General features: G+C 40.7%; 1 protein-coding gene across 2 annotated transcripts in view; it reads left to right on the top strand.

Annotated features, from left to right (window-relative positions):
- SH3GL1 (SH3 domain containing GRB2 like 1, endophilin A2) overlaps positions 1-21522 on the top strand; it is a 102966-nt gene that overhangs the window by 67863 nt on the left and 13581 nt on the right. For both annotated transcript variants that reach the window (XM_069086801.1, XM_069086802.1), the window contains exons 2-5: positions 16635-16703; positions 16804-16876; positions 17804-17947; positions 21369-21502. In XM_069086801.1, the coding sequence (XP_068942902.1) occupies positions 16635-16703; positions 16804-16876; positions 17804-17947; positions 21369-21502 (420 nt within the window). The remainder of the gene's footprint in view (positions 1-16634; positions 16704-16803; positions 16877-17803; positions 17948-21368; positions 21503-21522) is intronic.

Consider the following 21522-nt stretch of genomic DNA (forward strand, 5'->3'; position numbering starts at 1 on the left):
CTTCATTTCTTTAGCGCGGTGAGTGCTGGCTGAATCCCAGACTATCAGACCTCTTTGGTTACCTCGCATAACAAGTGGCAGCATTAAATCAACCCACTTTCTTATAACGGCTTGTATACACCAGGCTTTTTCGGTTTCAAGAACGTAAATGCCAGATACACGTTCAATCTTATCTTTTTTGCCCTTACTGATGATTAGAGGTGTGGCTTTCTTTCCATCCAAATGAATTGCCAAAACACAGGTGACCCCGTGCACTTTCATAGCCAGTGGTGGGAATGTAGATTGACGTTGCACCCCTGTGATGAATTGTTGTTTGAGATCCTTGTCCCATAAACACTGCAGTTTCATCCATAGCAATCATATTGCAGGTTTGGTACTTGGAAATGTCGATCCTATCAATAAAGGACTTGAATGCAAGTGCACGTTTAATAACTTCAGCATCTTCCAGCTGAAACAGTGTTGTTGATCTTCTTAGGGACAGTTCATACCGTTGAAGGAAAACGTCCAACCAGTGTTGTGATGCTTTGAATCCTTCTGAGACCATTTCAAACTCTGGTGCCATTGAAAGGGCAAATGCTTGAATATCAGCCCTGCACACAACCAGGGCCTTTGCTCTCCTGTCAGCAATCCATTCACCAATGAGGATCTCCAAGTCAGGATATAAGGGTTGCCGACCTGATCCAGACCTGCGCTTTTTCCCTTTTCCCTCATCCACCTGTTGATTGAGGTTATTATAATCTGCTCTCCATTTTCTGACCATTCGAAGATCCAAAAGTTTTTTCTTTACAGAAAACTGCAAGATTCTTGCCATGTGACTCCTCTACAATTGCTTTCTTATACTCAACAGTATACGGTAGCTCTTCCTTTTTGTACTCATGTCTGGGGGTCAAAACAGACAGAATAATAAAATTATGACCGTCAGTACTTCTTTTCACTCCATCATGCCCCCTGAGTTCTTCTTTTTTCCTCCATCATGCCCTTTTTATCCTCCATCATGCCCCCTCACTCCCGCTTACATACCGGGTTTTTATGTTGTCCTGCCTCAGCTCTCCTCCGTGCCAGCAAGCAAATCACTGGGGAAGAACAGGATGACGTGCTCACTGCTGCAGCTCTAATTGGATGCAGCTCAGAGCGCAGCATGCATTTCAAGGGGGGGGGGGACGGTGCATACAGAGGGTACCGTAATGTAGCGTGTAGCGCAGGGGATCGATCACCTTCACTACAGTAGCAATCTCAATAGGGCTTATTTTGGGGGGAGGGCTTATTATAAGGGAAACACGGTATGATCATCCCAAGAGTCTTTACAAGTCTTTGGAATTTTACATTTAGAAAAAATAATTCCTTTTTCTGTTGCATGCAGAATGGAAATGTAACTCTTACCTTATCAATGTAGTTATAAGAAAAGCCCTTTGCAAACCTTAAAGCACTATATAAATGTAAGCTATTATTTTAATGGCCAAGTATAGAATGATAGGGTAACCTAAAATGACTGTTAACTGATGACAAGGATTTATGGCTAGATATGGACTTTGGTCAAGTGGTATTAAATGAAAACTAATGCCTCAACTCAAGTGCAAATCAAGGTCAGTAGGCTCTTAGATCACAATATCATAGGATCACTTTTTAAAAATTAATAAAATCTACCCGTGGGAAGAAAAGTTTGTGTGCCTTTTTTTAAATTAAATTTTTAAAAATATAATTTATTTATTTTTAGTTTTTAACATTCACTTCCATAAGATTGTGAGTTTTTAATTTTCTCCCCCACTGTCCTCTTCCCTCCCCAAGACAGCATGCAATTTGATATAGGCTCCACTTGTACATTCATATTAAATATATTTTCACATTAGTCATTATGTAGAGAAGAATTAGAACTAATGGGAAGAACCACAAGAAAGGAGAAACAAAACAAAACAAAAAGAAAAGGAGAGCAAATAGTATGCTCCCATCTGAATTCAGACTCCAAGGTTGTTTCTGTGGATGTGGAGAGCATTTTCCATTGTGAGTCTTTTGTAGTTCTCTTAGACCTTGCATTTCTGAGAAGACCCAAGTCTATCAAAGTCAGTCATTGCACATTGTGGCTCTTACCGAGTACAGTGTTTTCCTGGTTCTGCTCATTTCACTCAGCATCAGTTCATAAAAGTCTTGTTTTTCTGAAGTCTGCCTGCTCATCATTTCTTATAGCACAATAGTATTCCACTACATTAATATGTCACATCTTGTTCAGCCATTCCGAAATTAATGGACATCCCCTCAATTTCCAGTTCTTTGCCACTGGAAAGAAAAAGCACTGTGGTAAATATTTTTGTACATGTGGATTCTTTTCCCATTTGAATGATCTCTTTGGGATACAGACCTAGAAGTGGTAATTGCTGGGTCAAAGGGTATGCAGAATTTTATGGCCCTTTGGGCATAGTTCCATTCGCTCTCCAAAATAGTTGGATCATTCACAGCCCCACCAAAAATGCACTTGTGTTCTAGTTCAATTCAATTTTTATTTTATTTTCCTGAAGATATGCCTTCATTCCCTCCCATCTTCACTTACTTCTCCTCCTCTACAGTCTTCGACAAAGTAAGCAAATTTCCTCACTGACCGTGTCCAGAAATATGTCATGATGTTAATGCTGAATCCATTTTTTCTCTATTAGGATGTGGGTAGCATATTTCATCATGAGTCCTTTGGAACTGTGGTTGCTTATTGTGTTGATCAGAGTTCCTAAGTTTATCAAAGTTATTTGTCTTTACAATATTGTCATGATTGTGTATTGCTCTGGTTCTTCTTCCATCACTCCGCATCATTCATTCAAATCTTCCCAAGTTTCTCTGAAACCATCCCCTTCATCATTTCTTACAGCATCCTACAGCATCTTACACCATCCCACTCATATGCTATAACTTGTTCAGCCATTCCCCAATTGATGGACATTTTCTCAGTTTTCCAGTTCTCTAGCATGTTTTATTTGTTTTTTTTTTTCCTTTTTGGAGGGCAATTGGGGTTAAGTGACTTGCTCAAGGTCACATGGCTATTTTTTGTGTTAAGTGTCTGAGGCCATATTTGAACTCAGGTCCTCCAGACTCCAGGGCCAGTGCTCTATTCATTGCACCACCTAAGCCACCCCAATCCCCCAATCCAGCATGCTTTATAAAGAGATAGGACATTGGCTTCTGACAAATTCATATTATGACTTAAGTGAATTCTGAGTGTTTCCTGTCAGTTCTTTCCTCTAAAATGATTCTTGCATCTCCTCCTTATATACTGCCATTCTAGTTCAGGCTCATCAAGATATGATGATCTGGATTAATGTGGTGGCCATGAAAATGTGAAAAGAAGGGAGATGGTTGTGTGTCAATGAGATTTGGTACCTGGTTCATTAAAAATAGAAATTCAGCCAAAGAAGCAACAGTCAGTCTAAGGTGAGGGGTCCAGAGGTCCCCATTCTGTGACAGACATGTTTTGCTATCTTTGTGTGTGTTTTATTTGTTGGAAAATGACAAGGAGCTTGTCTAGTCTAAGCATCATAATCATCTTCTTTTTCATCTTCATAATCAGAAAATGTGTATTGGGCAGCAAGGCATAGTTGAAGACCCTAGACTTTTTTGTTTTGTTTTTGGAGGGCAGTTGGGGTTAAGTGACTTGCCCAAGGACACAGGCTAGTTTTTGTGTTAAGTGTCTGAAGTCAGATTTGAACTCAAGTCCTCCTGACTCCAGGGCCAGCGTTCTATTCACTACACCACCTAGCCGCCCCCCTAAGACCCTAGACTTTCCATCCCTAACATTCTGAGTTGTATTTTAAGTTCATGGATTTGGAGCTAGAAGAGACCCTAAATATTGTGTAATCTAGTCCTCTTACTTTATAGAGGGGGAAATTGTTGTTGAATGTGAATGAGGTTAAGTGACTTGTCCAAGTTCACTTTGGCAGAGCCCTAATTTGAACACAGGTCCTCTGCCTCCATTTCATTATCAGGTCCCTTTTAGCTCTGGTATTCTATGTTCAATGCTGTAAAGGTCCCTCCAGTCCTGACATTCTAGGATTTTAAGTCCAGGGCATTGCCTGACAAGCACAACTTCCTCCTTAACCCTCCCCACCTCCTTCTTTCCCTGTAAAGGACAAAACCATCCTCCCAGGCCTTCAGAGTTCACAATCACAATGTTATCCATATAATCTCTCAAACTGCCCTCCCCCTCCATATCCAGTCTGTTCCTAAGACCAGTTGATTACAACTTTGCAACATCTCTTGAATAGCCCCCTGTTCTCTGATACTGCCACTGCTTTGGTCCAGGATCTTACCATCTCATGCCTACATCACTGCAGTAACCTGCTTTAGGCAATTCTGTCTACTCCAATTCAGTTACTAGTAATTTTCCTAGAGCACAGGTCCAACATGTCACCCTTCTACACAATAAATTCCATTAGTTCCCTGTTGCCTCCAGGATCAAATACAAAATCCTCTGTTTGGCATTTAGAGTTCTTCGTAAGCTAGCACCCCACCCTTCATCCCCTTTTCAGTTTTCTTACCCCTTTCTCCATGCCACATACTCTTTGATCCAGTGATGCCGGCCTCCTTGCTGTTCTGTGAACAAGACATTCCATCTCTTGGCTCTGCACATTTTCTCTGGTTGCCCCACATGCCAGGAATGCTCTCCCTCTGCATCTCTACCTCCTGGTTTCCTGGTTTCCTTCAAGTCCTAACAAAAATACCGTCTTCTATAGGAAGCTTTTTCTAGCTCCTCTTAATTCTGGTGCCTTCCCTTTCTTATTTCCTATTTGTCTTGACATAGCTTGTTTGTACATACTTGTTTCCTCATCATCTCCTCTTAGATTATGAGCTCCTTGAGGGACTGTCTTTAACCTCTTTTTGTATCCCTGGCACTTAGTACAGAGCCTGGCACATAGTGGATGCTAAGTTAATGTTTATTGGTTGATGGATAGTTAACTGGCATTTCGTTTTGACTTCCAGCCTCCCATGTAGTTCTTTTCCAGGAGTATGTCAGAATTTGCCTAAAGAATCTGGGATCCAAAAAGCATTTGCTTTTGCCCACCTACCCTGCATATTTGCCTCCTTGGCACAATTGGAAAGCCCCAGTAAGCTGTCAGTGCCACCACATAGTGCTCCTTCTTTTTCTTGACAAGCCTCTGAGTCACTTTAGTATCAGTGCTCATTTACTTGCCCTGCCTTCATGCATCCAAGGAGGAAGGGGGAGGGGGAGGGCCCATCAACCTTGTGCCTTCTAGCCTCCCCTCAGAACTGAAATGAAAACTTGTTTGAGCCTAGAGAGAGAAGTCTTTGGTCTTGTTGGCATTCTGAGTTCTATTAACTAACAAATCCTTATTGAGCAACAGCATGGTAGGCAAAGTTTTGGGTTACACGTCTTACTAGAAGGTTATTATATAAAAACCTTACTTGGGATCTGGTAGAGGAGATAGGCTATATGTATGAAAAATTAATAACACAAAGGAATGTAGATTAGTTTCTAATTATGTGCTACTGCAGAGAGCATGTGTTATGGGAATTTAATTCATTGTTTATTAAGCATCTACTATTTACAATGGGACACTGGAGGAAACAAAGTTTGAAATATCATCCTTATTCATGAAGCTCACAGTCTAGTTGGGTGATAAAGTATATGTACACACCTTACTATAATTACTGACATTTTTAGAGTGCATAAAAATCTGCGAAGTGCTTTACTTAGCCCTTGTCTTATTAGAACTTTAACCCAGTCCTGTGTGGTAGGTGCTTGTGATAGTAATGGAACATAAAGATTCCCCTGTATTGGCTTGGTTTTCAAATTGATTGTGTTAAAACCCAGAGTTTGTTAATCCCACCTGTGGGATGGACTTGTTGATATGAAAAGAAAGTCCTGAACTGGGAGGAGCTGGTGACATAGATTTGGAGAGACAAGAGAGAGGCAGAAGAACTTTTTTGGAAGCAGCACCTCGTGGAGGAGAGAGAGACTGAGAAGGATTGCTGGGGCCACTTTGAATCGCCCTGGACTTTTGAGACCTGCCCCCTGAGCTGCCAAGGACTGAGGAGACATGGCTGTTTTGCTGGTACTTTGTCTGTCTGTTTTGATGTTGTTTTGCCAGATTTGTCCACTGGTGAAAGACAGTCCTTTTGTTGAAGTCCTGGAACCTGGCTGTTGGCTAAGAAGCCCTGAGACTGTCCTGCAGACAGAGAGTGAATACTGTCCACCGGTGAAGGACAGTGCTGTTGTTGCAGGGGTCTGGAGACTGTCCTGCAGACAGAGTGAATACTGTCCACTGGTGAAGGGCAGTGCTGTTGTTGCAGGGGTCTGGGAACCTCTCTGTTGGTTCAGAAGCCCTGAAGAAGGATTTTCTTGTTGTATGTTTACAGAAATCCTGGGAGAGGGTTTTGCTAACGTTTTCAGGGGTTCTAGGACTGTTCTACAGACAGAGGATGAATTAATGAAGGGACTGGCAATGTATCTTGTGGCCTTGCTAAGCCTTGTCTCCCCAGGAACTAAGATTGCTGAGAACTTGGCTCGTGTCAAGATGAAGCAAAGACCTCCATTTGGGTATTAAGTGCTGTGCTTAAAATTGATGTAACTCTGGGGTAGATTCAATTGTGATCCAGGAGTGGGGAACTTTTGACCTTTTTGTGTTCTGTGGTTGAACAAATGAATGTAGTTTACTTATGTTTGGAAACTAATCTCCATTTGAGAAGAGGGACTTTGTGGTGGATTAAATTAAGGTATAGCCTAGGGGTGGAGAAGTATTTAGAACAGAGACTTTGTAATTGATTGAATGATTGGAAGGTCCTGGGGTGGGGTAGTACTTGGAGATTATTTAATCACACTTAGTAAATGCTGTATTTGAAATGATGTCATGTTTTGATCTTCTCTGTTCTGGGTTGGTCACTGAATAAAATGGAGAGCACCTATGCTGGTATTCTGAACCTTGGGAAGTTGCCTTTCCTTGGCAATTACATTACAGTGCTATGAGGATTATTACCCCAAGTCTACCTGCCTCTGAAACCAGTCATCTGGCTACCACTATGCCATAATGTATGCAGTACATTAGTGCAGTGGATTAAATTTAATAAAATTTATTAAGCACTTAGGTTTCCTCAATTTTTCTTACTTTCCTCAACTATGAAATAAGGATCATAACAGCTCTTACCTCAAAGATTGTTGTGAGGATTCAGTGAGAAAATACATGTAAAGTGCTTATTAGCACGGTGCCTGAAAGAGGACAAGTACTTAGTAAACTGCTTGTTTGCTTGGCTTAGAGTTCCTGAGTAAGGAAGAGACATGGTCAAGCCTGCATTTAGGAATATAACTATAGTAAATGTGTGGAGGATGGATTGGTTTGGGGAAGGACTTTTTGAGGAAGGGAGACAGATTAGGAGGATTTTTCCAGTAGTCTAGTCAAGAGGTGATGAGAGCCTGAACTAGGGTGGTAGTTATGTGAGTAGAGAGAAGGGGATGGATGAGAGAGATGTTGTAGAAGAAGAGATGACAAAATTTGGCAACTGATTAGATCATCAAGTGAGGGAGAGTGAGGGGTCGGGGGTAACAGTATGGTTATGAACCTGGGTGACTGGAAGGATAGCTGTGCCCTTGACAGAAAAAGAAAAGTTCCGAAGAGGGATGGACTTTTGAAGGAAAAATGTGTTCTTTTCTCATCCAATAAGTTACTGACCCCTGTCAGTTATAGTTCTGTAATACTTCGTACATCTGCCCCCTTCATCTGTATTCCCACTGATAAGGATGCTTCATTTATCTTCCTTTAAGTAAACTCTCATCTACCTTGCTATTTTGGTCAGCTTCTTGTTATGGTAGGTATTGATCTAGGGAACTGTCAGACTGAACTTCCATCTTCGTCCAATCTTCTGATTTGCTCTATCTTCCCCCATCTCCTTGCAGAACAGGGATTATTGCTTCTCCTGGCAGAAGTTAGACTCTTGGTCTGAAGTCAACTCATAAACATCATACCACAGGTTAAGCTACTGTTTTTGCCTTGGTGCCTTACCTCAACTACATTCTTGTAATTCATCTAGAGCAGCTTGTAGCTTCATAAGGGATAGAATTAGCATTTCTCTGAGAACAAAGCCATTTCTCATTGTATTTTTTTTCTTCCTCCCCCTTTGCTTTCACTTACATCATTCCATGCCTACAGCAAGAGTTCCTCTTTATTTTGAACCCCCTCTTAAGACAAACGCATGACATTTTTGAAAGATCTGGACTTTTTCCTCTTGAACCTCTCTCTGTCTCTGAAGACAGTGTGAATAAAACTTAAAATTATAAATCTGTTGTATGAGGTTCTTTAATTAAGGAAGATAAATTTCTGTAGTCCAGGAGCCCTTTTAGGGTTCCTTAATAACATTCTGGGATAGGAAATTCTATTTAAATCTTTCTATTTAAATGTTATTCACAGCTTTGCCTGATATATTAGATCTGATATATTAAATCCAGATCTGGTTTATTGACTCAAAGGAAACTTATAGAGGGGGATTCCTGTTCCTTACTTGATTATGGGTCCTACATTACTGTGGCTTGAGGTCCTTCCCAGATGTGATTTTCTATGGTTCTTTGAACTTTATGGTTCTCTGTTAGAGAATATATAACTCAGTGCTTTGCACATAGGTGTTTAATACATTATTTAATTCAAGTGTTTATTGAATTAGATTAGAGAAGATGTTATATTCTATCCTTTGGCAATTAATGGGATCTTTCATCCAGGGTCATAATGATCAAAATCCAGTTCAACAAACATGCAAACACTTACTATGTGCAGGTTGTTGTTCAGTTGTTCTTCAGTCATGTCCAACTCTTCATGACCTATTTGGGGTGTTCTTGTCAAAGACACTGGGTGGTTTGTCATTTCCTTCTCCAGTGTGTCCCCATTTTACAGATGAGGAAACTGAGACAAACAGGGTTAATTGACTTGCCCACAGCTGGTCCACACAGCTAGTAAGTATTTGGGGCCAGATTTGAACTCTGGTCTTCCTGACTCCAGGCCAGGTAGTTAGGGAGTGGGCCTACTACCAGTTGGGAAGATCAGGAAAGGCTTCATGTAGAAGTGGAGCTTGAGTTGTTTCTTGAAGGAAAGGAGGGGTTCTGTGAGGTTCGAGTGAGGAAGGAGTACATTCTAAGCATGGGAGACAGCCTGGCTGGAGATGAGAGATGGAGCATGGTATTTCACACACACATACACACACACTCACTCTCAAATGCAAAGCCCTCACAAGGTAACTTTATGGGGGTGGAAGTAGAGGGAAGCAGTTTGAAATGTCCAGTAAGCAATTGGTTGTGTGGAACTAGAGCTTAGGTGAGATAATAGGGCTGGATATATAAATCTGGAAGTCATACAGATAGAAATAATCATTGAATCCATGGGAGTCTATGAGGTTACAGGTGAAAGTGGGGGGAGGAGGAGGAAAAAATGGGGGAAAGAAAAAGGGAGGGGGAAAAGGGGGGAAAAGGGAGAGGAGAGAGAATGAAAATGAGAATATATCCTTAGTTAGGAGTGTGATGTGGATAATGAACCAGCAAAGGAGGTTGACTAGTGGTCAGATAGGAGAGAGAATGAAGAGAGAGGCAATATGATGAAAACCCCGAGAGGAACTAGGAGAGGGTAATCAACAGTGTCGTGTTGCCAGATGCTTTGGGGAGGTCAAGAAGGATGAAAATTGAGAAAAGTCCATTAGATTTGACAATTTAAAGATCATAGGTAATTTTGAAGAGAGTAGTTTCAGTTAAATGAGGAAGTCAGAAGCCAGACTGCAGAGATTTTAGAAGTTAGTGGGGAGTTATAGAGGCAACACATTGTAGACAGCCTTTTCAAAGACTTTGTAAAGATGAAGAATAATATGATATAATACTTCTAGGGGTGAGGATTTTTTAAAATAGTTACATGTAAAAACAGATTTTAGCATTTATCTAAAAGTTTTTTTGAGTTCCAAATTTTCTCTCCGCACCTCCCTTTCCCAATGTGCAATCATATAAAACGTATTTCCATATTAGTCATGTTGTGAAAAAAGAATCAGAACAATGGGGAAAAAGCACCAAAAAAATAAAGTGAAAATAGTATGCTTATTTCTGTATTCAGACACCATCAGTTCTTTCTCTAAATGGGGATAGCATTTTCCATTGAGAATCTTTTGGAATTGTCTTGGATCATTGTATTGCTGAAAAGAGCTAAATTGATCATAGTTGATAATCATGCAGTATTGCTGTTACTGTGTATAATATTATCTTGGTTCTGCTCACTTCACTCAGAATCAGGTCATGTAAATCTTTCCAGGTTTTTCTGCCATCTGCCTGCTCATCGTTTCTTATTGCACAATAGTATTCCATTACATTCATATACTGCAGCTTGTTCAGCCATTCCCCAGTTGATGGGCATCCTTTCAATTTCCAGTTCTTTGCCACAAAAAGAGCTGCTATAAATATTTTTGTGTGTGCAGGTCCTTTTCCTTTTGTATGATTTCTTTGGGATACAGATCTAGTAGTGGTATTACTAGATCAAAGGGTATGCACAGTTTGATTGCCCTTGAATCATAGTTCCAAATTACTCTTCAGAATGGTTGGACCAGTTCACAATTCCACCAGCAATGCATTAATGTCCTAGCTTTCCCACATCCTCTCCAACATTTATAATTTTCCTTTTCTGTCATATTAGTTAACTTGATAGGTGTGAGGTGATACTTCAGAGTTGTTGGGGTGAGGATTTTAATGATGGAGACTTTAGATGTGTTTGCTGGCAACCAAGAAGTAGAAAAGGACTTTGAAAATTAGGAAACTGAGATAATGATAGGTATAGTTTGCTGGAGAAAGCCAGAAGGTGTGGGATCAAAAACACATGTACAGGGTTTGACCTTGGCAAGAAGTAGCACCATGAGAAACTGAAATAAAGGAAGAGTTGGTGAGAAGTGATGTCACTGGGTTTTAAGATGAAAAGAAAGAATGACCTCAATTTTCTCAGTAAAGTATGAGTCAAGGTCCCCAGCTGAGAAGGGTGGGCATTGTGGAAGACTTGAGAAAAGAGAGGATGTTTAGAACAGTCTCTGGTAATGTGGATGGATCATTTAGGAGGTAGCTTTGTTGAGGTAACTCAGTAAAGATTAGATAATATAAATTTGTAGTAGACTTAGTCATCACTGGTTGTAGGGGATGAGGAAAAGTAAGGAGTCTGAGAATATAATAGCTTTGAGGTTGCAAAGTGGGATGACTTGGAAGGATGATAGCGTCCTTAGGAGAAATAGTGAAACTATGATGAGTAGTTTTGGAAAGAAAGATAATGAGTTCTGTTTGAGATGTGTTGAGATTAAGATGCCTATGGGTCATCCTTTTGGAAATGACCAGTAGGCAACTAGAAATGTATGATTATAGTTAAAGAGACTCGGGCTAGAGTTCAGATGCAGATAAAAGTGCTTTAGGAAATTTTGAGAATAATTTCTAGGAGGAAATGAAGTAGAAGCTTTCTGCAGTGGCATTTTAGTGTCCCCACATACTGTCCCCAGACTTAGATCTGGGATCAAGAAAGGATAGGCATGTGCAATGGCATCTGAACTGGGCCTTGAAGAAAAAAGAATTCTGTTTAATGTATGGAGGAAGATGGCTTTCAAGAATCAGTGATGGCAGGAGATTGCATATTTGGGCAATAGCAAATAGTGCCATTTGACAATAATGGAGACGGTAGGAAGAGGAATATTATGAAATGATCCTGAAGCCAGATTGTGACAGGCCTCCAGTGCTAAGGACTTGTATCTGAATAGGCAACGAGGTACCCCCAAATGTTTTTTTTTTTACCAAAGAATAAGTTATAACAGCAGTTTGGGGATCCTGGGCCTCATTTCCCTCACCTGTAAGATTAAATTGTTGAATAATGTGATTTCTAGGAACCTTTCAATAAGTCTGCATATTTTAGGACTCTTAAATAGATGACTATCTTTCAAGGAATTACCACTTAAGAATTTGCTTCAGTGTTTATTCCTGGGGTGGGGAGAGGTGGGTGGCTGATGCTTTTTCAGATGTATTTACATTTCAGTTCATTTCACAATGGCTGCCATTATTCTGCCTACTGATGACTCATGTGGAGCTGGGCTCCACACAAGGCCTACAGCTGTGTTCTTCTGCCTTAGTTGGATTTGGGGGCATGAAAGAATGTTTTCTAGCATGGTACTTGTCACGGGTCTGCAGGATAATAGGTTTGTAGTTACTCATCTGATCTACCTTTATTCTGGATGAGTCTTGACTGAGGTTATTATTACTTCCTCATGTGATTTGATGTATGGGTTGTGAATTAGGTGGTGATGAGAATTGTATAAGATTCATTCAGCAAAGAAAAATTCTTGTTAACTCTGTTAATAATGAGAGCCCTAGTCTGGGTCAATGGTTTGGATAAGTCTGATGACCCTTAGGAAATATGTTAACAGAAATACAGAATATACTTCATAAGATTCTGGAGTTTAGAGCTAGAGGGACTGTTGCCATTATTTAGGGAAGCCCCCATTTTTTAAGAGGAGAAAACTGTAGCCCAGAGCTGGTAAGTGATTTGCCTAAGCTCAGCATTGCTAGTGAAAGGCAGAGTTGGCATCCAGATGTCAGATTCAGACTCCAGACTCCAAATTCAGTACTTTCCTTTATACCTAAATTTAGCAGATACAGCAGAAAAAAAAATATAAAAGAGTGGCTCTTTAAGAACATACCTACCACAAAGGTGAAGCCTGCAGAAAGGGAGGTGACCCCTTCCTATCTGTCAGCCCTTGTTTCACCAGCTACTGCTTTGGACAAGGGTTAGGAAGACAGGGCTTTTGAGAACTCTCCATTTCAGTCTTCCTCCCATTGTCAAAGCTTGCTACTGCCTTTCAGGTACTTAAATGACTCTCAACTAGTCCACATGGGAATTCCTGTTTCACCATAGCCAAAAGAAGTGAAACTACAGAATTAAGTCAAAGGGTAATTCCAGTCTGCCTAGGTTATCTACAAAGAGAATCCTCATAAGTTCATTTGATTATTTGACAGTAATTTTTAAAAGGATCACTTCCCTATTCCCTCTGTCTCTTGGCCCTGTTTCATTGAGGTTTATATGAACCCCGGGGAGAGTATCAAGCTGGTGTAACTTCATTTCCTCACTGGGGCTAATGTTTTTGCTGCGAGGTTACTTAAGAGTCTGACAAGCTAGTAGACGTTCTTTAAGGAGCAATTCCATGGAGAAGGAAAGCATCTTGGAGTCCATTAGCTTTGTTACCTCTGGGTAGATCACTTCACCTCTGAGCTTTGGTATTCCCCTCTGTAAAGTGAAGATAATCATTTATGCAACTCAGTTAGATAAATGTTAAGACCCACCCTATATTAGGCAAAATTGTTGCTACTGTCCAGGCATAATCTCTTGATTCACTGGGGCCTGATAAGAAATTCAGGATAACTGGGTAGCCCTAAGGTTTCAGTTAGTCGGTCCTGCTTCTCTGTTTCTCTAATGTTTTTGTTCACAACCTCCCCTCCTTTCTGCCTGATTGTTTCCCATACTTTAAGAGATAGCTCATCTGACCTTCTGAGAAGCATTCTCTGACCTCCTTAGCATAATGTGATTTCATTCTCCTTCAAATTCCTGCAACATTTATCAAGTTTCCTTCACTGGAAGACAATTTGCCTTTTATTGAGTGAGGAAGACCTTAGTTCAGATTCTTCCTCTGATGCTCATTAGTTGTGTAAGCCTAAACAAGTCACTACCTTCTTTCAGCCTCTATTACCTTATCTGTAAAATGAAGATAATAATAGCTCCTACCTCAGAGAGTTATTATTAGGATCAAATGAGAGAATGTACATAAAGTGTTTTGCAAAAATCATTATTTAAATGTTAGCTGTTAAACACAATTTAAATGTTAAATATTTAAAACATTATGTAAATGTTAGCTATTATTATTATACCATGCTTTAGCTAGTTTATAAATAGTGGGAACCAGGACTATCTCTTTTTATCTCTGACCCTCTGTTTCCTAGCACAGAACCAGGATAAACAGTAGCTCTCTCTATAGGGCAATAAGGTTTATAAGTTCCCTCACAACTCTGGGAAGGGCTGACTAACCAGCCAATTGGAGGTGTAACATATAGTCAGAATGGTGACTCCACTGCTAGCCCACCCAGAGACACAGTTAATTGGTAGGTAAAGAGTGACACCTCTATCCTTTATTTTAGGGCATCTCACCCTAACCCCCCAAAATTAAGCAGTCTGCAAGGATCCCTTCACACATTCCAAGCAATTGTTCCCACATACCCCAGACTTGGGATCATCTGTTCTTTCAAAAGTCCCTTCCTTATATCACAAAAGAGTAGATAATAATGATATTTTTGCTTAAAACATAAATCTATTCCTTCCCTGACTTTCTCCTTAGAATTGGAAAATGTTTTATTTGTGTTTTCTTTTTTTTAATACTTTCCTACATATTTGTATTCAAGAGGAAATTAAGTGGTTAATTTTGAATAGCGCCCAGAGTAGGTTAGGAGTGGCTCTGGGGCTGTTGTTTTTCACTAGTTAGCCACCTGATTGTAATTCAATAAAAGCTTAGTGCTCCTTAAAATGATAAGTAGTATAACCATGAGCAAGCATCATCTGTAATGGGGAAAGAAGCCTTCCAAATATAATCAGGGGTGAAGCATGGATGCCCATTATCGCCACTATTATTCAGTATTGTACTAGAAATGTTAGCTATGGCAATAAGAGAAGAAAAAGAAATTGAATTAATTAGAACAGGCAATGAGGAAACAAAACCATCACTCTTTGCAGATCATATGATGGTATACTTGGACACCCCTAGAGAATCAACTAAACTACTTGAAATATTAAAAAACTTTAGCAAAGTTTCAAGATATAAAATAAACCCACATAAATCACCAGCATTTCTGTTATATTACCAGCAAAGCCCAGGAGCAAAAGATAGAAAGAGAAATTCCATTTAAAATAACTGTAAGCAATATAAAATACTTGGGAGTGTGCCTGCCAAGACAAACCCAAGGACTATATGAACATGATTATAAAACACTTTTCACACAAATAAAGTCAGATCTAAACAGTATCAGAAAAAATATCTGTTGCTCATTGGTAGACTAAGCCAGTATAGGGGAGTGATGACCTGGGAGGGTATTTTGATTGTAAGGATAATGAGTGGAGTCATTGGCACACACTGAACAGTAGCAGTAGAATATTGATTTGATTATGGTTACAAAATAGAAAGTGGGGGTGTTGGGAGGAATATTTGTCTTGTTATCAAGGTTGCTGCAGAATAAAATGAAGCTTTCCTGGAACTCTTCTAAATATAGTAGGCTACATGAGACACAACTTTGGGGAAAAGAGGGGACTTCAAAGGCAAGAGTTCTAGAGCCAAAAAGGACTAGAACAGGCAGAGAAGTTGTTATAAAGGGGGAGTCTTAGGTCAGGACTAGATGTCTTTTAAGGTCCCTTCCCTTCTTAAATTCTTTGATGTTAAAAAAAATTTTTTTTGACAATTGCATCCAAAACCTAACTTATTCCACTTAAAAAAATACCTGTAGACGGGGCAACTAGGTGGTGCAGTTGAATAGAGCACTGGCTCTGGACTCAGGAGGACCTGAGTTCAAATTTGGCCTCAGACACACACAAAAAAACTAGCTGTGTGACCTTGGGCAAGTCACTTAACCCCAATTGCCCTCCAAAAAAAAAAATTACCTGCAGAGCACAATTTGCAGAACTGTGTAACTACAGGAACTACATATGTAGAGTCATGTGGTTTTTGTAGCTGAAGTGTTCTTAAAAATCATCCCGTTCAACTCCCTCATTTTCAGATGGGAAAACTGGGGCCGGTTGTAGCACTGCCTAGTATTGGACTGTGTTGGAGCTGGGTCTAGAGCCAAGGTTTTACTCTTTCCCTTTAAGGATAGAAATGATCATGATCTTTTCAATTAAGTTTTTTTCCCCCTGAATTCTTTTCTCTTTGGTCTCCAAATATATTCATGCCACCCCCGCCCCCCAGGAGTGTTTAAGTGTGTATGAGTGCAGATTTACCCAGACATGGCTATAGATATTTTGAAAAATATTCTTTGATGCAAAAAATGTTGAAAACTTCTAGTATTCTTAGTGGCTAGAAATGTTCTTTAATCCTGTACTATTTAACTCTACCTCTGTCTCATAAGCTTTTTAATGTTGTCCCCAGTGGAGTTAAGACTCATACAGAAGCCTGACCTCACAGGCTACTATTGGTTTTACCTTTGCTTTGAGTGATATTTTATTCTTTCCTTGATTTGTGTGGCAGTGCCCTACTTTAACAGGTGCAACAGGATCCCATCGTCCTTGATCTCCTTCACGTGGTCAGCCACACAAAGCCAAACTGCATTATGTGTGGTTTCAGTATCAGGAAAAAGTAGTCACCCTCCAAGATCTCATTGTCTTTGGCTTTACCTTACCATCTCTCATTATCTGTTCTGTTTCTACAAGGTACAATTGGATTCACTTCATATGTCTTATCCAAAGTCACTTATCCCCTTTTCTTTCACATAAAGCTGAGCTGCCTTTAAGGTTGTAGCAGGAAATATATGAGGCTGCACCACTTTCTGCATCTGATTTTTTCCTACATTTTCTTCAAGCTATTCCTGGTTCTAATTGCTGACTCCATTCTTTTTCATTCCCTCTCTCCAGCTGGTCAGTGAAAAGGTTGGAGGAGCTGAAGGGACCAAGCTTGATGATGACTTCAAAGAAATGGAGAAGGTAAAGGAAACAGTGGGAAGAACTGTGACTGGGAGATTGCTGGGAAATGATTTGTGATGGGGGCAGATTTGAAGCATTCATGTTTTTATTCTCTTTATAGAAAGTGGATGTTACCAGCAAGGCTGTGGCAGAGGTGTTGGCCAGAACCATTGAGTACCTTCAGCCCAACCCAGGTATAAGATCCTAGTTATTCATGAAAGAATCTGGCATGGATTTCTTTAGCTCCCAGATCCAATATTTGCTTTATAGTACTAAGATATAGGCTTTTCCAGCTTCTGCTAGAAACAGATGAAAGTTTGCAAGTGGGAAGTTAAAACCCTCATTTTAAATTCTAAGATCATACTTTGGCCTGTTCCCCAGTAAAGTTTTCCCCAATCTGATGATTGTTCCCAAATACTCTCTTATTCTTTTAGCAGCGAAAAGAAAGACATCTATGACTGCCTTCCTTTTGAATTCTCATTCTGAGAGTTCCCAGGAAGCGCTGAGATAGTCTGAGAAGTTATGTACATGGCTGCTAGAAGAGATTGGCAATTCATTCTCAGAGACCAAATACTTTTCCTCTCTGCCACTGGTTCTCCATTTTGAGTTGTTTGCTTTATGGTTGATAGAGACAATGTCTGGAATAGGGTAAGAAAACATCCCATTTGGGCCTTGCTATGTTGGTTAGATTGAGTGCCATTCAGATCCTTTTATAGCCAGTGCAATTTGCAAACAAACCAAATAATAGATTTCCTTGACTGTGAGAGACTGTTAAAATAAATTGTAGGTAAGGAAGTGAGGGCCACTAGGTGGCATGGTAGATAAAGTGCCCTGCCTGGAGTCAGGAAGGCTTATCTTCCTGAATTCAAATCTTGCCTCAGGCACTTCCTAGCTGGGGGCAAGTCACTTAACTCTGTTTGCCTCAGTTCTCTCATCTGTAAAATGAGCTGGATAAGGAAATGGCAAACCATTCTAGTGCCAAGAAAACTCCAGATGGGGTCACAAAGGATTGACTATGACTGAAAAAGGGGTAGGAAAGTAGGGAGATGCTGACAGCTCCCTACCCTCACTCCCAGAGAGGCCAACTCAGGTGTCCATGTGACAGAACTTTCCCTTTGCAGCCTCTCGAGCCAAGCTGACAATGCTCAACACTGTGTCGAAGATTAGAGGGCAGGTGAAGAATCCTGGCTATCCACAGTCAGAAGGGCTCTTAGGCGAATGCATGATTCGCTATGGAAAGGAGCTAGGAGATGAGTCCAACTTCGGTAAGTAGAGTACCTTTGGGTGCCAGCCATTGTCCTAAAAGGTTAGCATGACATTCTTTCCTTTGTTGCAGAATTAGGGAACTCTGGATGTGAAATATTGCAAATGTGGTCAGGCAGGGTTGATGTATTGGTTAGTTTTATTAAATTGCTTTTTTCCCCCTCTTTGCTTTTTAATCTTTTTTACAAGGAATGGTTTCAATGAATAGGGGATAGGAGAGAATTATGTTCAGAAACCATAATATAAAAACAAATCACATAAAATAAAGCTTTCCAAAAGGGGATTCAGGGGTTTCAGTCAATCAAGTATTTGTTGAGTGCTACTAGAATTTTAGAATCTTAGAACCTTAGAGCTTAAAGGTTAGGCCAAATACCTTTTTATTTTTATTTTTTTTTGCAGGTAAGGGAATTGAGGCCCAGGGAAGGGAAATAACTTCCCCAAAATCACAGGTTAATAGCAGAGCCAGAGAGAGAGGAACCTAGGTTCCCTGACTCCTCTACCTGAGCTGTGTGCTCCAAATTGTGCTGGATTTTAAGAGGGCTTCCCAGGTAATATAATAGAAGCTCCTTACCCTCAAGGTTGCAGTCTAGTTGGGAAAGTGAGATTAACTTAGATGAAGTAACTACGGAAGAGTTATATATTAAATTGGATGGTACTGCTGGCAGACGTTACCGGAGATCAGAAAAGGGAAAAAGGAACGAATAGTCAGAAGATGGCGGGACTTAGACAGGCTTGAAATAGGTGGAGCTGGAGAAAGAGAATAACCTAGACTCTGGAAACGTTGTGAACAAGGGGCATGAGAACGAGCTGGTGAATGCAGAAGACAAAGAAGAGATGAGCCTTCCTGCAGGGAAAGGTATGCCTTTGGGAGAGTGAGGAGGGAGGGTCAGAGAAGCCCGGAATCTGGACAGCTGTTTTAATACTGCTCCCTAAACCAAGAACCATGGGGAGTAACCATTGTCCAGGGCAGAATCTTCCTCAACGTGCTCTGACTTGTACTTTCTCACTAGGAAATTGTGACCCATTAAAATAATTATAATTCAGAAGGATATAGTGTATTCTAACAGTTCATATGTCATCTCAAAGAATTGTAGACTTTTAGACTTGCAAGGAATGTTAGCAATTGCCCTGTTTTAGCCTCATTGTATTATAAAATTGGAAAGAAACTTAAGAGCTCATCTCATCCAACCCTCTCATTTATCAAATGAGAAGATTGAGGCCTGGAAAGACCTCAGTAACTTAACCAAGGTCACCCAGGTAGTTGATGGCAGAGCCAGCACTTGAACTGTCTTTTTCTGATTCTCTTGGATCACAAAATCCACCAACCCCCACATTTTACAGATTAGGAAACAGAAATCCAGAAAAGGAAAGTGGCTTCCCCAAGGTAACATAGTAAGTAGCAGATTTTGTGTTCAGACCACAAATCTCTGTTCTTTTACTGCCTTAGGACCACCCTGTTCATTTTTGGAAGCAGCCCAAGCACTTGCCTGGCTAAGGAGACCCAGAGCTCAGGAATCTAGACCCTTAGGCCACCATTCTTTCTGGTACTCAGTGCTACGGGCTTCTCTTCTCATATAATGTCACTCCTCTGCTGATTTTGGACCCTGAAAGTCATCCAGCAGGGGCCACAGGTGAAAGTACTTCCTTTAGTTGGGGCTGGCAGCCAATTTGTAATTTGTGGAGGTGGAGATGGAGGAAGTAGAGAGAGTTCACAAGGCTTCCTTCTACACCCAGCACCATCTGTATTGTGAGCTGAGTGCACCCCGTCCAGAGAGGTTTGTAGAAGAGATGATTTCACTTTCCCGGGAACAATTTCAGAGGGCTTATAGCTAAATGTAATTAAGAGATATCTTCTGCATGGTAATTTCCAAGAAAGACCTGTTCTTGGTTTTGGAAGAAAATGTCTGCCTAGGACCCAGGGGCACAGGGAGTCTTTGTGATGACACAGATATTAGGGCAGGTAGGTGGCATAGTGGATAGAGCACTGACCCTGGAGTCAGGAGAACTTGAGTTCAAATGCGACCTCAGATGCTTGACACTTACTAGCTGTGTGACCCTGGTCAAATCACTTAACCCTGATTCCCTTGCCAAAAGAAACAAAATGCATATTGAACCTCCTTAAACAGTGTCTCCTTCTAGCCTAAACTGTGCCTGTTTTAGCTGCTAAATCATTTCACAGGGTGGGTCAGAGGAGCCTGCAGTGGCTTTTCCACATTAACTTCTTCAGCTAGTAAATCAAGCTTTCTTGAACCCATCATTCCCACTCCCCATACAGTCCACCATGAGGTAGGTCTTATCTAGGCTGGTGGTCTTCACATTGAGAGGTACTGAATTCTGAAACTAGCTTATTTTCTAGAAACATTAAACTCATTTGTGACTTGCCTTTAGAAAAACTGTTGTTTATTTAGAGTCTGTCTACTAAAGTAAAAGTTCTACAATACAGAATGCTACCTCATGCTGTGAATATATTGTAGCCATTGGCTACACTAAGTCATCTCTCTCTCCAGGCCACAAATCCTTTGTCAGATAACTCCATATGTCAGACAGGGGGATAAGGCCAACATCACCTTCCCGGCTTCCTTATACTCAGCTAGAAGCCTTTAAAATTCTAATCCAATTCAAAAGCATTTTTTAAAGTACCTACTCTGTGCTGAAGTCAGTATTAGGCATCAGGCCTACAAAGGCAAAACAAAACTAATAAGTGCTTATATTCTGCTGGGAGGAGATACAGAAACTGTTAAGACAAATGTGTGATCATTTGAAGAGAGAGTGAGCATCATTATCTAGGGGGATCCACAGAGGCTTTCCATAGAAGAGTACTGAGGAACTGAGCCTTAAAGGAGGGCAGAGACCAGGAGAGAATGCACTGCAGGCATCGAGAGTGCCTGCACAGAAGCCCAAAGGTGGAAGTGCTGTGAGAAGAGCCCTGGATTTGGAGTCAGAGAATATGGGTTCAAAGCCCAGTGCTGCCACAGACTACCAAATGTATGTGTGACATGGATGGATCTCATCCTCACCCTCAGCCTCAGTTCCTTCTCTGTGAAATGAGGGAGTGTGACCTTGATGGCCTGTCTCTAAGGTCCTGTTCAGCTCTAAATCGGTAATCCATATGTTCCCTGAAATTTGGGGTGGGGAAGAAGGTTCATTACTTATTGAAGATATCAGGGAAGACAGAAACATAGAGTGCATTAAGGGGAACTGTTTGAAACAAGCTTGGAAAAGTGTGTGGAAGCCAGGTGTCAGTTGGCTTCAGATTCTGAATTGAGGAAACTGTAGTTTATTGTACATACAGTTGGAGCTCACTGGGTTCTTGAGTAGGAGCATGGCATGGCCAGGCATGAACTTTAAGAAGGTGATTCTGGCAAAGGCCTTGAAAAAGGTTTTCACCACCCCAGCCTTCCCAACACCCCTTTTTCTCTGAAGGTGATGCCCTTTTGGATGCTGGTGAATCAATGAAGCGGTTAGCAGAAGTGAAAGATTCTCTGGACATAGAAGTCAAACAGAATTTTGTTGACCCCCTGCAGAACCTCTGTGATAAAGACCTAAAGGAGATCCAGGTACCTGCCTTCAGTAACAT

Source organism: Petaurus breviceps, unplaced genomic scaffold, assembly GCF_028583685.1.
Source record: "Petaurus breviceps papuanus isolate PSGF00001 unplaced genomic scaffold, PetGlider_PUasm1.0 180, whole genome shotgun sequence".
Classification (NCBI taxonomy): domain Eukaryota; kingdom Metazoa; phylum Chordata; class Mammalia; order Diprotodontia; family Petauridae; genus Petaurus; species Petaurus breviceps.